Genomic DNA, 16,000 nt, shown 5'->3' with positions numbered 1-16,000 from the left:
GTCTCCCCCAGGAGTGTCTCTGTTTCCCAGGAGTGTCTCTGTCTCCCCCAGGAGTCTCTCTGTTTCCCAGGAGTGTCTCTGTCTCCCCCAGGAGTATCTCTGCCTTCCCCAGGAGTGTCTCTGTCTCCCCCAGGAGTGTCTCTGTCTCCCCCAGGAGTGCCTGGCCTCCACTACATTTTTTAATGAAAGTGGAATCATCTGACCCTTTTCCAGTGATGGAATTTGATAAACTAGAAAATAATCCTGTTACAGGCAGAAGATCTGGAAAAATTAAAATGTAACCAAAAATAAAAATGACCTCTTCCTGTAGTGATCGTGTAACTGAATTTGCACAGTGTGGACTTCAGCTATTCACATATGAACTTCCCGTTTTTGTCTTCTCTGACTGCAGATGCCATTATTCACTTCATGTCTATTTTCAATACATCAACTCTGACTTTTTTCACTCCAGTCTTAGGTAATATTTATATTTCCATGTGCTGGTTCAACTTTTTCCTAATATACCTTAGAGGAAGCATAAGCACCAGTTAAAACTGTCCAGAACCGCATGGGTGAAGACTTCAAGCTCCTAGATTCATACCCACAGGGAACCTGCCGGCAACCTATTGAGTGGGAATGGGTAGGTTCCTGCAACTCTGCAGGCCAGTCAGGCTTCCCACAGAGGCATGGTGGCCCTGTCATTATAACTGCTGATAATGAAGTCAACTTGTGGCTCCAGCCTAGGTTAGGAAGGGCCATCTTCAGGCCTCAATGAGGTTACTCACAGGTACCCAGAACTCAGATAGCTCCCATCACACGGTCTTTTCGTGACCTCCTTGTACTCTAGGAAGGCCAGCAGCAGCAGCAGCTACTTTCTTCCGTTTGGATGTACTTTGCCCACAACCTCCCAACAAAGACTGAAATGCCCATTCCAGCCTAAGTGTTAATCTAGGTCTTGAAGGAGCTACTCCTGACAGGACGCCATATTTGGATGCCTTGATCTCCAGTCCCTGTGTCTTCCCTGGGCGGATCACCTCCTTCAACCATCTCTCATTGCACAGGTGGGGATTTCCTGGTCTCCTGGAACCGACCCCAAGCCTGAGAGGTGGCGAAGGAGCTAAGGAAGTCTGGACGCTTTCTTTCACTCAAGCAGGTTGACGTTACCCCACCTGGGGACGTCACATCTTTTCCTTTGCCTCCTTCAGATTGGCCTGCAGGCATGCCTGTGTGGCATTCTTTTAGCTGCTCATTGATGTGGAACAGCCAAGCCCACTAAGGCCACAAGGCCACCTCCGGGCAGGTGGTCCAGGCAGTGGGTGAGAGCTGAATGTGAGACTTGAAGCAAGCCAGTAAGCAGCGTTCCTCTACGGTTTCCGTTTCAGCCCCTGCCTTGTGTTCCTGCCCTGGTTTCCTTGCGAGACAGACTGTAATTTATAGGCTGAAGTCAATCATTTCCTTCCCAACTGGCTTTTCATCCTAGCAGAAACAGAGCTAGGACATCCATTGTCAAAGACATCAAGGAAGTCATTTTGTTAAATTTCATCATTTTTTTTTTTTTTTATAGAGAAGACAGAGGCCAGAGAAACCCGGTGAGCTGGATCAGAGAAGCACGGTGAAGACGTGCCGGCTGTTAAACCCTAAACAGGTGTCCTTATTTCAACTTTAAGGTTATTCCACATGCCCTGCCCCCTTCAGTACGTTTTAACTGTCTATCAAGATTAAAACAATATTGCTTCTAGAGCAGGGCTTGGCTAACTATGTCCTAAGGGCAGGACTGCCGAAGTCCAGGTTTGGTAAACGAAGCTATACTGAAATGCGCCGACCGCCCTGACATGCGTGTAGCCTGTAGCTGTGCCCTGATAAGATGTGGAGGTGTACGTGCCTCAGAGAACGCACAGTGGGCAAAGTCTAAAGATGTTTGCTATCTGTCTCTTTATGGACAAGTTTCGCCAACTGCCGCTGTTACAAAAACAGGGGGGGAGGGAGACGCATTGTTAAAACATCTAGCTTACTATAAATCTTTAGGGAGACTCTCCAAGTAGACATAAACACTGACTGGCTGTGGTCACCCCTCTGCTGGGCTTTTCGCCTTATAGAGGCCTGCAGGACACTAGGGTCACAGACCAGCGGTAGAGCGAGCCTGCTTTCTTTGAGACGCCTGGTACTAAGCAAACTTAGTACCATTTTCCATTAAAAATTACGGGGTGGTCCCTAAGATTTAACTCCGAACATTTCAATAATACTGCACTTACCAGAGTACATTCTAATGACCCCTGTGTGTCTGCTTCCCCTGTACATAAGTTGAGACTTTGACCTCACTGGGCGCAGGTGAGCGTGTCTTACTCTTTGCGCTGGATCGTTTTTAGGTCAATCCGACCCAAGCTAAAGTCCTCTGAGAGGAGGGAAGCTCAATTAAGAAAATGCCTCCGAAAGATCCGGCTGTAGGCAAGCCTGTAGGGCATTTTCCTAATTAGCGATGGAGAGGGGCGGGCACAGCCCATCGTGGGTGTGGGTTGTGTCAGCCCTGGGCTCGCCGTTCTGGGCTCCACAAGGAATCAGGCTGAGCAAGCGCTGGGGAGCAAGCCAGCAAACAGCACCCCTCTATAACCTCTGCATCAGCTCCTGCCTCCAGCTTCCTGTCCTGTTTGAATTCCTGTCTTGATTTCTGTACTGATGAACAGTGATGTGGAAGCATAAGCCAGATAAACCCTTTCCTCTCCAACTTGTCTTTTTGTTTTGTTGTTGTTGTTGTTGTTTTGGTTAGGGTGTTTCTTCACAGAAATGGTAACCCTAACTAAGACACTCATGCTCACAGAATGGTATTTGCCGAATTGCGACTGCAGCTCCCTGACGCTCCCCCCAAAGAAAATCAGCATCCCGTATACCGTTGCTTGGCATCTGGCAGTGTGAATAACTGCGAGCCAGTTTGCCACGGGGCCGTGGGGCATGAGTTCAATGCCAGGAGCCAACTGAGTCAATCCCTAAGAGACAACTCTAATCCCAAACTACCGCCACACAGGTAAGCTGGTTTGGGAAGGTCGCGGTGTGACATCTTCTAACCCGGTGAAGTTTGTTAAGACAACGATGACCTCACTGATTAGCTCCTCTTGCGGCTGAAGACACATTTCCTCTGAGGCATGAAGTTGAAAAGCAAAACTCAGAAGGAAAGAAAACTGACAGCTCCTTAGTAGGAAATGCATGCTAACTGGGAAACTTTACTTTTTATCTGAGCCATGAATAGAGTCAATCCAAAGGCAAGAGAAGCCTACTAACTTCAATTTGGTTGTAACTCCGAATGTAGAACTGGGTATTTAGGGGTGAGTCCGCCGCGGGCTGCGATTGCTCTCGCCATCTAGCAAACTCAAGGAAACATGTCCCAGCAGAGCATGTGGGCACACAGCTCCTCCAACACCTCTTCCATATAAATAGTTAACGTGACTCATACCACGGGGATCATTTGCCACATTCCTGTTTTGCCAGTTAGGTTGGTTCCACAGCCAAAGGCTTGGCAAGGAAGTACAGAAACTCCGGACAACGGGCGTGTAGCCACATAACAGCTGCATTGGAGGGCATTTCTGAGTAAGCAGAGATGTCAGTGGGGTGACCACGGTGTCCTGGGCCCTGCCTGCTGACAAGGCATTCCTCCCAGCATCACGCTGCTGGCCTGGCACACCACGTGCGTTACTAGCAGCATTTGACAGGTGTTAAAATAGTTAATTTTATTCTCCCGTTCTTTCTGTTTCAACTAAAAATAATCCAAGCCAAAAACGCTCCAATGGGAACAAACTGAAAAGTGAGAGAGAATATGGTAGCCTCCGGAGGTCACACTCTCTTTTCTCAAAAGTTTGTCCAGGCGCACGTGGGCTGGGTACCTTCTGATTCAGCCACAGAGATTGAGAACCACGAAGCATCAGCTCTTGAGCCACTAAAACAAGGACTGGAGCAGAGGACGGGAGTCTCATAGGAAAAGGTTACACTTGGTGGTCCCTAGCCAGGGTGCGGCTACAGAGCATCCTTCTTTGGCAGGTTAGGATGATTCGAATGATGTGGATCCCTCTTTGAAGAGAGCAAGCAGCAACCGCGAGTTCAGCCTATACCTGGGCGGCTCAGACCCCAGTTTGGTGATATGTGAAGGCACCTGGTTCATTGATAAACCGTAAGGGGCCAAGAAAACCATCTCAAGTCATTCCCATCTCGTGATTATTTTTATGTCCTTGTCCCAGGGGAATAAAGATACTACACACAGGTCCCCAAAGGAAAACCATTTGCAAATGCTCCTTCCTAGTCTACATGGGGCTGGCAAGACCGAAGACTGATGTCATCTTGACAGCACGTGGTACATAATGAACTCATTCTTTCTTCAATAAAGGTGCCCTTTACAGAGTTGTCAAGGAGCTGACAAGAGGTGGCCCAATCATAGAGCCGGCATCAGAGCTGTCTAGGACATTATTTCTTTGGCTGGGAGTACTAGGACATAGGTCATGGCCTGAACGCCTTATCAGGTTCGACCTGAACTCTGATACCACGTGAGCTTTGGTTGCTAGGACTTTAAATTAGCAAAAACAATACACTAAGGAAGAACTGTTTTCCTCCATCCCATAAGCAACTCCCAGGCAGACCAGAGCTCCTCAGAAATGGGCAACAAACCATTTCTCCTCACCTTTGAGCAGGGTGACTGGATTTTGGTAATTCTGCCACAGAGGTCCTCCCGTGCCCTAACTTTGAGCCAACATAACCACACTGAGCTCGGTAGAGATTCAGTGCCTGGAACACAGCTCCCAGCTCTGGCCTGACTAAACCATGAGACAGCGCTTAGAACCTATCTACATTGTGTAAAAAGCCAAGGCTAGCACAAAGAATCGCTTCAGGAAAAAAAAATAAACTTATTTTTATTCGAATGCATCTACATTTATAGGCCCGAGGAGGATGTCTGTGGTTTTGAAACTGAATGTCAAATAGCATCTGTATTATCCTAGAGATTCATTACTTCTGGAACAATCTATATATGGTGTTTCAGCTATATGTGAACATACAGCATGAGGCATAGCTATTGCTTCTGGGAAGTGGCTAATCCATGCCTTTATGGAAGACAGGTACATGCATTGTTATTAAAAGTAAGTTCACTCTCCTTTATGCTTTGGCAAGGCCAGACTGACTGTTGTCAGATTAGAAATATCACCGAGATAGTATCCACAAAAACCGCAAAGTATTGATCCCTCACGGCTAGCATAAAGTTGACAGAAAATAATACTCTTTGAATGCCAGTATTAGTATTAATTTAGACTTCTCAAAAATTAACTCTGATGACAGAGGCCTCTACTGAAAATAATCCCAGGGAAGTCAGCCTCTAACAGTAAGGCAACCGGAAAACTCAAAAAGGAAACATTGGCTAAACCTCTCCAAATCCTGACCCAATGCTTTCATTTGTCAAACCTATTATTTTAGAATTTCTTTGGATTATAAGAAAAGACAGGGCAAAGTGCTCTTGCATAGCCTTTATGAATATCTCTACTCAGTATAGAACGTTCCTCATCAATACATCTGATGGGAACTCTAGATAAGGCCTCTAGCTTCACCAGATCTATCACCGACTAGTCCGGTATGCTCCCATCATCCTCTCTGCTGACAGACAATGCCCCAGAGGCAACCGTTGCCTAAGTTGTTTTTCAGGAACTTGGAGCCATGTTTGTGTGTCTCAAGCTAGCTGAAGCTATCAACTGTTCGCTTGGACCTCAGCAGTGTGCCTTATTTGATAATTTTGGATTACACAGATGGTAAGCTTCTCCTCAGCCTGAGGCCTGTGAAGAGGGTGGTTGCGCAGGGAACGGGCCCTGTTTTCACTTAACGTTTCTCCACACTTCAGGCCACGCTGTCTGCTCAGCCTACCCAGAACTCGAAACCTGGGCCGGCAGATCTGTGACTCGGGGCTCCATTGCCGGGGAAATAAACTCTTTCACAAAGCCTGGTCCAGGGACTGTCATCAACCGTCATATTCACGAGCCAACGCGGATGTGTAACTATGGACACAACGCAGACTTTATCCAGATTCCGTTCACTTCCCCCTGCTATCTCTGCAAGTTCATCTAGGAGGTAGCGTTACATTTAATCAAGTCTCTTCTTGACTCCAGCGATCTTGCAAGCTCTTCCGCTTGTTGAGTGTCCTCCATGATCTCCGAGAAGACTGTGAGAGGCTCTTACCATGTCCCTCAGCTGGGAACTGCCCCGTGTTTTTCCTGCAGACGGGCTGTGATTATGGGTTTGGGTTTAAGTGTTGTTCTCATGTGATGAACATGCTGTCAACACGACCGACGGCTGAGACAATGCTTGCCAGGCTTCAACAAAACCAACTCGCTTCTCTGCCCCCTTACCCTGCCTGCGTTATCTGGGAAACAGTCGCTATCCAAGTCACACTTGTGAAATTCTCCTGAGTTGTTCGGAGAGATTCTCCTTTCTCCTACCTGTCTCCTCATTTGATCATATATCCAATGGCTTGGAATGAGAGTTCAATATTCCTTTATTTATTCATTTTGTGACTGAAATTCTTCCCATTTTGATCACTGGGGACTCCGTTGGCTCCTGGGCCCTGTGGTTTGGAGCTGTTGACAAACTTCCCTACTTTATGGAAGGCACTGGGAGGCCCTTCAGGCTCCATCTTGTATACACTTCTTGTCCTGGGCCTAGAGTCAACACGTGGCACTCAAGAAAAACTAGAAACCCAATGTCTGAACAACAGACATGTTTTTAAATGCCAAAGAGTAGGCTTAAACTCAAAGAATTTAAAAGAAAATAATTAAATAATTTGACAGCACTGAATCTGGAGAAACAGAAAAGTTCCATTTCCAAAATACAATGGGAAAACGTGAACATTTTTTATAACACAGAGAGAAATATGTTTTAATGTGATATTCTTTGAAAAGCCTTTTCATTTTTTTTTAACTTCCATGTAGTTTTGAGGTTTCTGTGTTCATTTTTCAAAGCCAGCCGATGTATTCTCAGTACCCTAACTGGAATACAGGGCCTGTATCTTGCATCCTATCTAAAGGATACTTTCATGAGAGAGCCTGAGTCCAGAAACTCAGAGTCAACACCATGCAGAGAGGGAGCAGATTAAGGGATTGTTGTTGACAACTGAGACCATCCCCAAAGCATCCTCTCTCTGTCTTCCCTCTGATGTCATAGAACGTAGACAAGGGACAGGGGCAGGAAGCACTTGGGCATCAAACAGAAAGGAATCTAGCTCTGCTTGGAACCGATGTCATTGGTTCAGAACAGGGTAGGGACCACTCAGGATGATCACACCTGACAAACATCTGTTCAAGCCAAACACATTCACTAGGGCTTCTGAAGTGTATGCCTGAGATCTTGACAAACTGTGGCCTAAGCCAGAAGTGTCGACGGACATCTGCGGACCCGGTTCCAAGCTCTTGGGAGGCTGAGGCCACTTCTGCTTGAACATTCAAGGCCAATCTGAGCAACATAGCAAGATCATGTGTCAAAAAAAAATAGTCTGTGGTTTAATAATAAAAGAAAGCAGCTGGAGTTCGGGGAGAAGAAAATATTCTCGCCTAAACCAGACTCATCCTGTGAGGAAATGCTTGGCATCTCTTGCATACCAGGGAGGAGGATAACAACACTTGCCTCCGTCTTCAGCCGCGCACCTGCATCTTTAAACAGACTAACACGGGTTCCAAGTGCACTCACAACATTAGTCACGGAAGGCTGAAGTCTCAGGTAGGCTGAAGCCCGAACTTCATGCGTTCAGTCACTATCTGGAACGCTAAAATGCATTCCAAGGGGGGGAAAAAACGGGACACGGGCAGACTGAAGATAAGGAGTGTTTCTTAAATCCCAGTCTGGTCCAAGGGTATCAGAAGAAAGACTTAAGGCTTGGGCTTGGGGCTTCGTTTTGCTGTTCTCTAGTTCCATGGACAGGTTCAGTCATGATGCACTTTGAACCTCCATTTACCACATACGGGGCTGGGGGAGGAGGGAAGTTGTTGGCTATCACTACTATGGTTCCTTAACCTTCTTCACTACCGGGTAAGACTCAATGGGGTGTTTTTAAAGTGATCTGCACTACTGGGCTTGGTAGCATGGGCCTGGAAGCCCAGTTACAAGGCGGTCGAGATCTCACTGGGCTATGGACTAAGTCAAGGCCAGCTTGTGTGTTTTGATAAGACCCTCTCTCAAAATAAAATCTAGACAAGGGCTAGGGATACCTTAGAGAGCTGGTGTAGCTTATCTGCAAGGCTCCAAGCTCCTCAGTACTGCTCAACAAGCAAATATCCAAGCCAACAGTGTCAAACAGAACACAGCCAGAGTTTGGATGACTGTGTGGCATTTTAAAAACTATTCATCTATTTATTTTACTTCCTGGTGGCAGGCTCCCCACCTCCATCCTCCCGTCCCAATTCGCACCCCCACTTTCCAATCCCCTCCTCTTCCATCTCTATCCAGGAAAGGGCAGGTCTCCTGTGAGTATCAATAAAATACGGCATATCAAGTTGCAGTGAGACTGGGCACCTCCCCGTGTATTAAGGCTGGGCATGACCTTTTTAGATTGTGTCTAGTAGCTACAAGCTACAAAGCAAGCACTGAGTCCTGAGGTTGGAAGAAGGAGGGGCCTGGGAGGGATGTAAGCTTCAGTCTATTAACAAAGGCTATGTCTACCTGGGTTGCAGCAGACTCGAGTGTGGGAGCCCCAGGCCTTTGTTTCCCAACCCTTATCTAGATGAGCACACTCATGGAGGAGTCAGGTTGCATGGTTTGTTTACAAGAGGTGGTTCTATGGGGAGGTATGCTGCCCTTCCAAGGGAAGAGAACTGGGGGTGGGGAAAACAGAGCAAAGGCATTGGTGCAATTGCTGTGGGCACTTCCGGGCAGAGCGGCAGGATGGGTCTGAACTAGGGGGCTTATTTAACAGGTGACACACATTCTACGCAGCGCACCGGGGTGGAAAACAAGATGTGAACTATAGTTCCTGTTCCCTCCCCCTCAAAGTTCCACTTTTCCCCTTCAAAAAAGATGGGAGAGATAAAAGAAAAACAACCACACTGGTCTTCTAACTGAAACAATGAATTACAGGTAACAGTTATTTTAATTAAAAAAAAAATTCTATGTCAAATGATTTAAAAACCAGGGGAAGTGGAGAAGAAAAAAAAAAAGAACAAAATGTTTAAGCATGTGAGACCAACACTTCCTGCCAGAAGGACTTCCTGTTTTGGGAACCACAGATGCGGAGAAACATCCGCTCTGTAGCCACAGCCTGGGTTGCATAGACCACTTCTCTGTTCCACTTACCCTTCTTCCCCAACGAAGGTGACGTACAGCTTATTCCTCTGCAGGTCTTTTCTGGAGTAGCCCATAATCTGGTTAAAAGCATCTTCTAACAAGTGGTCCCTTCGGATGATTAACCTGTCCGCGGAGAGGCGATTGGAAAAGTTTATTAAGAGATTACTTCCTGTGCCTTATCTTTCTTGCCTTATGATTTCTGTTTGCCACAATCAACGAGGCGAGGAGGGAAGCTGCTTTAATGCCCTTGCCATCTGCACTTGAGTACACATCTGGCTTTAACTCTTTCACAGCAAGAGCAAAAGTTACTTGAGAGAATCATGGGTAAAATCCGTGACCTGTGAAAAAAATCCACGGGTCCTTTCTGAGTGGCCAAGACATGGATCCCAGAAGGGAAGTGGTCATAACACACACACAAACACATGGGGCGGGGGGATAGGGAAGGGAGAGGGAGACAGGAGAGACAGAGATATCTTACTAAAAGAAAGAACAGCACTATGAGGTAATTTTTAAAGTCTGGAATGCACCTAAGCATGGAATTCAATTACTCATGCCCAGTGAGAACTAGGAGGGCGTGTGTGTGGGGTATGTGTGTGTGTGTGTGTGTGTGTGTGTGTGTGTGTGTGTGTGTGCTGCAAAGCAAAAGAGTTTACAATTATACTGGATTTTAATTTACAATTTCTGAAAGGATCATGCCCACGAAAATAGACTCATGCGACGCCCAATTTTTCAAACTCACAACTGCTCCTACCCATCCATCACCTCTAAACCACACCAGATTTGTGTCATTTCTACTTACTTTAATTTCCCCGGGCCTTGTCCATATCCTTTCGTTTCTAACTTCCTGTAAAAGTTCCTCAGTTTGGCTTCAAAATCTCTCTTGTAAGGGGCTGGAGCCCGGGCATTGGCACGCTGAGTACCTGTAGCAACCAAAGAAGGACAACCTGGATCCGCGCTCTGTGCCAGCATCGTCCCAACACCACGAAAAACTGCCACAAGTTAGCAAAGAAAACCGAGATATCACCCCTCCTCCACCCTCTCCAACGGTGAAGGCCTTAGCAGAGCTTAAGGAAGGTCTTAGGGGAAATTCTCCTTGGTTGCTTTTTGACTGAGAATAAAGATCCCGGTTAAGCAGCCAAATACGCTCACTGTTTCTCAGATATGTTCCCCTTTTCCATCCAAACCAGAATGAGTCAAAGAGTTCTTCATGTCTAAGGATAACTAGTCAGGATGGATTATCTTTGCTTGCAGAAGAAACAATATCATGGAAACTCTAAAGGAAGTCGCACGGAGCCCGGCGAGATATGCAGTATATTAAGAACGATCTTAGAAATACAATTACACTTATTTTATATTTTAGGGTAAGAGATTAATCTAAAAACAGAGTTGTGGGAGGAATGTATATCTTGGAGCTGCACGAAGAATAAGCAGTATTAGTAGTTACTGTATTTCCAATGTGTCGAGTACTGCCAATAGCTATAGATTAAAAGTACGCCATTCGTTATTAATAAAGTATTATTAATAAGGTGTAAATACGACATGGTTTCTTCCTCTTTCCACAGAAAAATCCGTGTGTCCCAGGGGATTAGGTTACATGTTGGAATGTTGGACTGGAGATGACCAGGGGAATTGGGCACGGACGCATAAAATAAACACCGGCTGCTTCCATGAAATATTTCCCAACTCAGTGAAAGGAAGCAGAAAACAAATTCCTATCTCACTCCTTACACAGCATTCGAGTTCCATGAGATTTTTTATTTCATGTGTTGTGTGTGTGTTGTTATTTGTTCTGTTGAGACAGAAGCTTGTTAGTTAGCCTAGACTGGCCTTGAATTTTCCATCCTCCTGCCTGTTCCTCAATTATATAGGCTTCAATTACAGGCCTGAGCCACCCTGCTTAGCAGAAATTTCTTTAACAAATGAGGTAGCTAGGATGGCTATTTATTGTTATTGCTAGTCTTGCGTTATAGTCAACAATGGATGTCCTGGTTGAGAAGACAGAAATAAAACATATTAAATAATTAAGTCTTAAACTAGAAGGGATACAAACCCTAAAACAGAGGAGATAAAAACTATAGCCCTGGGGCTATATCCAAATGTCTACTTGTTTGCCCCCTATATTAAAATAAATAAATAAATAAATAAGACTAGATGACCAGATTCATCGCCAGCATTTAAAAATGAGGCAATTTCAAGGTAAAGAAACACATGTTTTCCTCTTGAAAGTTAGGAGAAATTTTACAACTGGCTTGAGCCTCCTTGAGGAAGCTGCTTCCTCAAACTCCACTTCCTTGGATCCACTCAGGGGCACGGGCTATCTGACTGCCTAGGTGTTTGCCTTTGAGACCAGTGGTATAGGAGATAATGGTGATGTCACAGAGCAGTAATGTGTGTGTGTGTGTGTGTGTGTGTAGGGATCAAAATGGAAAAGACCTCAGGGAGGAGCTTAATTGGAGCCTAAGTGGTTAATTGCCAAGCGGATAGGATCTACAATCACCATGGAGACAAACCTCTGGGCAAGCCAGCGATGGAATTTCTAGCTCTGGTTAATTGAAGTAGGGGGACCCACCCTAAATGTGAGTGGCACCATTTCAGGGGCTGGGGTCTAGCAGTGGAGAAAGAAGAGGGCTTCGTACCTGAGGTCCATCTCTCGGCTTTTCGACTGAGGATGCAATCAATAAAAGCAGCCACCACCTGCCCCTGCCACCACGTCTTCCTTGACCCAGCGGTACTGTATCCCCTTTAACTATAAGCCCGAATAAACCTTCCCTGTCTTAAGGTTTTTAATGTCTGGTCTTTGGTCACTCACTACAATGAGAAGATTCAGTACCACTAAACTTGTGACTAAGAAAAGACTCTGAATTTTATGTGAATTTTATGCCAGTTCACAGCAGGCAGAATGGGACTGAATACTGAATGTGTGTTCAGATGCTACGGAGGGCGTACCGGGGAGACAAGGGCTGAAGTCAGTCAGAAGAGAGATTTAAAAAATCCTGCCGCTGGTGTTAGGGAATAGGGGGCGGGGCTCCTTTACAGACTACTGAGGAAAGGAAAGGCAAGGGAAGAAAGGAAAGGAAGAAGCGGGATTTGGTTAGAGAAATTCTCAGCGGAGGGCAGAGGGCAGATGTAGGGTGGAAAAGAGGACGGAAGGGCGGAAGGGCGGAGAAGCAGTCAGGAGTTTAGACAGCAACTGAGGCCTGAGGGGATAAGAACTGGCCAGGAGTGTGGGTGATTCAGAGGAACCCCGCGCATGCGAAATACAAATTAGCACCAGTAGAAAAGCAAGGGGGGGGGGAATGGGGAGCTCTGATGATAACAGCGTTTCTTAATAATAATGATAGCTGTTGTCGGATAAGCACCTGCCATCCGCTGGGGATATTGCGGCACTTTCCATAGGGGGGGTCTTAAGAAGTCCTCACACGGAGCCTCTGAAGGGGCCATTAAGGTCTCCACCATCACTCTGACGGAAGAAAACGAGGAAGCAGCTTCATGCCCAAATCCTACACCAGGAACAGGAATTTGGGATTTGACAAGGTCTATTGGATGCTAAAAGCAGTGTGTATGGGGACGGTGACGTTGGTCAGTCAGGGACACAGGACGCTGTGTGAATATTGAGTTGGATACGATAGTCACGGATGCTCTCTACAGCCCCTGGACAGGAGAGCTCCTGAGTCCGCGTGAGAGATCAGCTAATTCCTGTGGATAAGATAGGTTTGTGCATGCATGACCCTGTGCAGTGTCGATCACCAGAAGTCCTCTGTGTGTTGGCTGTTCATGTTATGGAAATACATCCTCAACACATAGGCAAACATGTTGGAGCTTCAGGGATGGATAGTCACAAGACCGGCTCCTGACCAGTCTTAGAGGCTTGTCTGCAGAGTTATAAACCTTTCCTTCAAAGAGCTAAGAGTTAAGTCATGAAGAAAACAAATAAACTCAACCTTACAAAATCCAGGAAATAAAGGAGAATCCTAAGCACTCGATCTTGAGGGCATGTCAGAGTCTCTGAGGGAACTTTAAAAAATTCCAAAGTGCAAGCCACTGCCCAAACCATGACATCACAATCTGTGGGGGCAGGATCCAGGACCTACGTGTTTTCTGCAGCTCTCCAGATGATTCCAAAATGCAGCCAAGCTGAAGAATGGCTTACAGAAAGCAAGCTCAACAGAAAGCTGTGAGACATGTGGGCAGCGTCCAGTAGCTCACACTGGGCAGCGGCTGCCTGTGTGCTCCACAAATGGACAGGAGCCACGGGCGCACAGGGCTGCTGCTGGGTGGATGGAGGTCAAGACGACGCAACACTCGGCCACTCAGGACACCCAAGAAAGTTGCAAGGAGCTCTACGCTGTCACCCAAAAGCCCAGAAAGTAGCCACAACAAATTTGCGTCAACAGGACTCGTCGATGGGAAACAGGAAATAAAGCTCAAAGGCTGAATGAAAACTCTTTATAGCCTCAAAAAGAAACATCATTCGTCTAGCTGACAACTTTAAGAAGTAATTACTATGCCTGTATAACTCGAGCTAGGCCGTGGGAAGTCCCACCATGCACCCTGTCACTGTCAATACAGATAAATAAAAAGTTAGCTCCGCCTCCATTTACACTCCAGCTCAGGGACTTAACCACAGAGAGCCTGGTAACAGCAATGGTTCAAGGTGAGCATCCCATTGCTAATAGTTCTGTTATAAAAAATAATCACATATAATTCACTGAAAACGACAGTAAACAGTAAGTACTGTTGGCCTTTGTTAATTTGTCAATTTCTTTTTTTTTTTTTTTGGTTTTTCGAGACAGGGTTTCTCTGTGGTTTTGGAGCCTGTCCTGGAACTAGCTCTTTTAGACCAGGCTGGTCTCGAACTCACAGAGATCCGCCTGCCTCTGCCTCCCGAGTGCTGGGATTAAAGGCGTGTGCCACCACCGCCCGGCTAATTTGTCAATTTCTATATCTGTTTTCAAGTCTCCTGTAGCCCAGGCTGGGGCTGGACCAGCCTGGTTTACAAGAGGTAGTTCTAGGACAGGTTCCAAAGCTACAGAGAAACTCTGTCTCGGGGAAAAAAAAAACAAAATAAATAAATAATAAGTAAACAAACTCACTCTGTAACCGGGCATAAGTGCTGGGATTACAGGCATGCACCACCACACAGAGCTCAGAACCTGTAGGTAAGAAACTTATTGAGATGGGGAACACACACGTACAGGAGGTGGGATTTTTTTTTTTTTTAAGAGGGGTCTGAAGCAGGATTTGAAAGGTTAGTAGTAGAGTACAGATTCTCTTGTGAGCCAGGAGATGGATGAGCTAGGCAGTCCAGGAAAGACCTGTCTGAGGGACCCAGAACAAACAGGTAGGCAATGTGACACAGACAAGGACAGGATCCCGTGTGGGCTTGCAACTGAGTCTATGTGGTAGGACGTCATTCTTCAATACAGGAAGTCATAGATCATGAATAGTTTTTCAACAAAATTAATAGTGAAAGAGCTATATAATCCCAGAGGTTAATCTGGCTCTAATATGGACGCCAGACTCAGGGAGCTAAGTATCATATATTGGAAACAGACTAGGGCTTCGTGGGAGTTGCTTCAGGGGTGGCCGGAAGATTGGGTTCCTCATTGTAAAGTAGGAATAGAATTCTGACCATCTATAGTTTCGAACAAATATTATCCATATTAGTTCTTAGGAGTTAATTTTGTTTTGGGAAAGGACAGTGTTATTAGAGTAAATTCAAAAAGAAAAATAGAAATTTTACTGATACATTATTTAACATAACTTACAAAACTGTCTGTTTATGGGTAAGTATTTTGAGAAGTAGGGTAGCAGGGTCTTGCTATATAGCCCAGGCTGGCCTGGGACTTGAAAAACTTCAAATCGTCCTGCCTCCCCCTTCCGGGGCCTGGGATTCTAGATATGAGCCACCATTCCCCAAAACAGCTGTCATATAATCAATACAAATCAGGCTCAACTGCCAAGAGCTTCCCAGGAAAGAATGAGGTTATTTTGCTTCTAGAAACCAAAAAAAAATGTTCTTGGAAGGCTGAGCCGAGAGAAATGTCTGGTAACCACAACTGTACCCGAAGGCCCTTGCTCTCAGCTCTTACCAAAGGGAACTGCATGGAAAAAGATCGGTTGCTTCTAGCAAGTGATCCCGTGGAGAACAGACTTCGTGGATGATGACTGCTATGTTAAATATTTGCGGGAACATGTTTTTTTCCGTAACAGCTCTTACGGCTGCTTCTCTTCGTCACTGCTAGGTAGATCTTAAGAACTCTCGTCCCCTCTCTGTCTGTTTTCCATACAACACTGCATAGTTACCAACTATAAAACTCTATCTGACAAAGTATCTCAGATGACACTAGAAAAATTTTGGCATCAAATTCTGGACAAGTCTGTGTTTTTCTGCTTCTGGATCCTGGAATCCGGTTGGATTTATGCTCTTTTCTGAAGGGAGTTGAACCCTGACTACGTAACTCTAGGCTTTGGTCCTAGCGCAGCTTAGAGGCTCCCTTCTTCCTTGGTTCCTTTTACTTACACACACACACACACACACACACACACACACACACACACTTTCCCCTCAATCCCTCATAGCAAGCTTTCTTGTTGAACTACCTTTGGATCACCAGCCCCCAAATATTGACATGGGGACTTCTTATTAACAATGAAAGCTTGGCCTTCAGTGTAGGCTTGGCCCCAACTAGCCCTTATAATATAATTAACCTGTTTCCAGTCATCTAAG

At 45.8% G+C, this 16,000-nt stretch overlaps 1 protein-coding gene across 4 annotated transcripts in view; it reads right to left on the bottom strand.

The window, feature by feature from the left end:
• Positions 1 to 16,000, bottom strand: part of Hecw2 (HECT, C2 and WW domain containing E3 ubiquitin protein ligase 2) — a 302,139-nt gene that overhangs the window by 29,078 nt on the left and 257,061 nt on the right. For all 4 annotated transcript variants that reach the window (XM_026788844.1, XM_005366360.2, XM_026788845.1 and 1 more), the window contains 2 exons: positions 10,070 to 10,190; positions 9,280 to 9,393 (listed from right to left, as the gene is read on the bottom strand). In XM_026788844.1, the coding sequence (XP_026644645.1) occupies positions 9,280 to 9,393; positions 10,070 to 10,190 (235 nt within the window). The remainder of the gene's footprint in view (positions 1 to 9,279; positions 9,394 to 10,069; positions 10,191 to 16,000) is intronic.

This window comes from Microtus ochrogaster, unplaced genomic scaffold (assembly GCF_000317375.1).
Source record: "Microtus ochrogaster isolate Prairie Vole_2 unplaced genomic scaffold, MicOch1.0 UNK8, whole genome shotgun sequence".
Classification (NCBI taxonomy): Eukaryota; Metazoa; Chordata; class Mammalia; order Rodentia; family Cricetidae; genus Microtus; species Microtus ochrogaster.
This window is presented reverse-complemented; position numbering and strand designations above follow the sequence as displayed.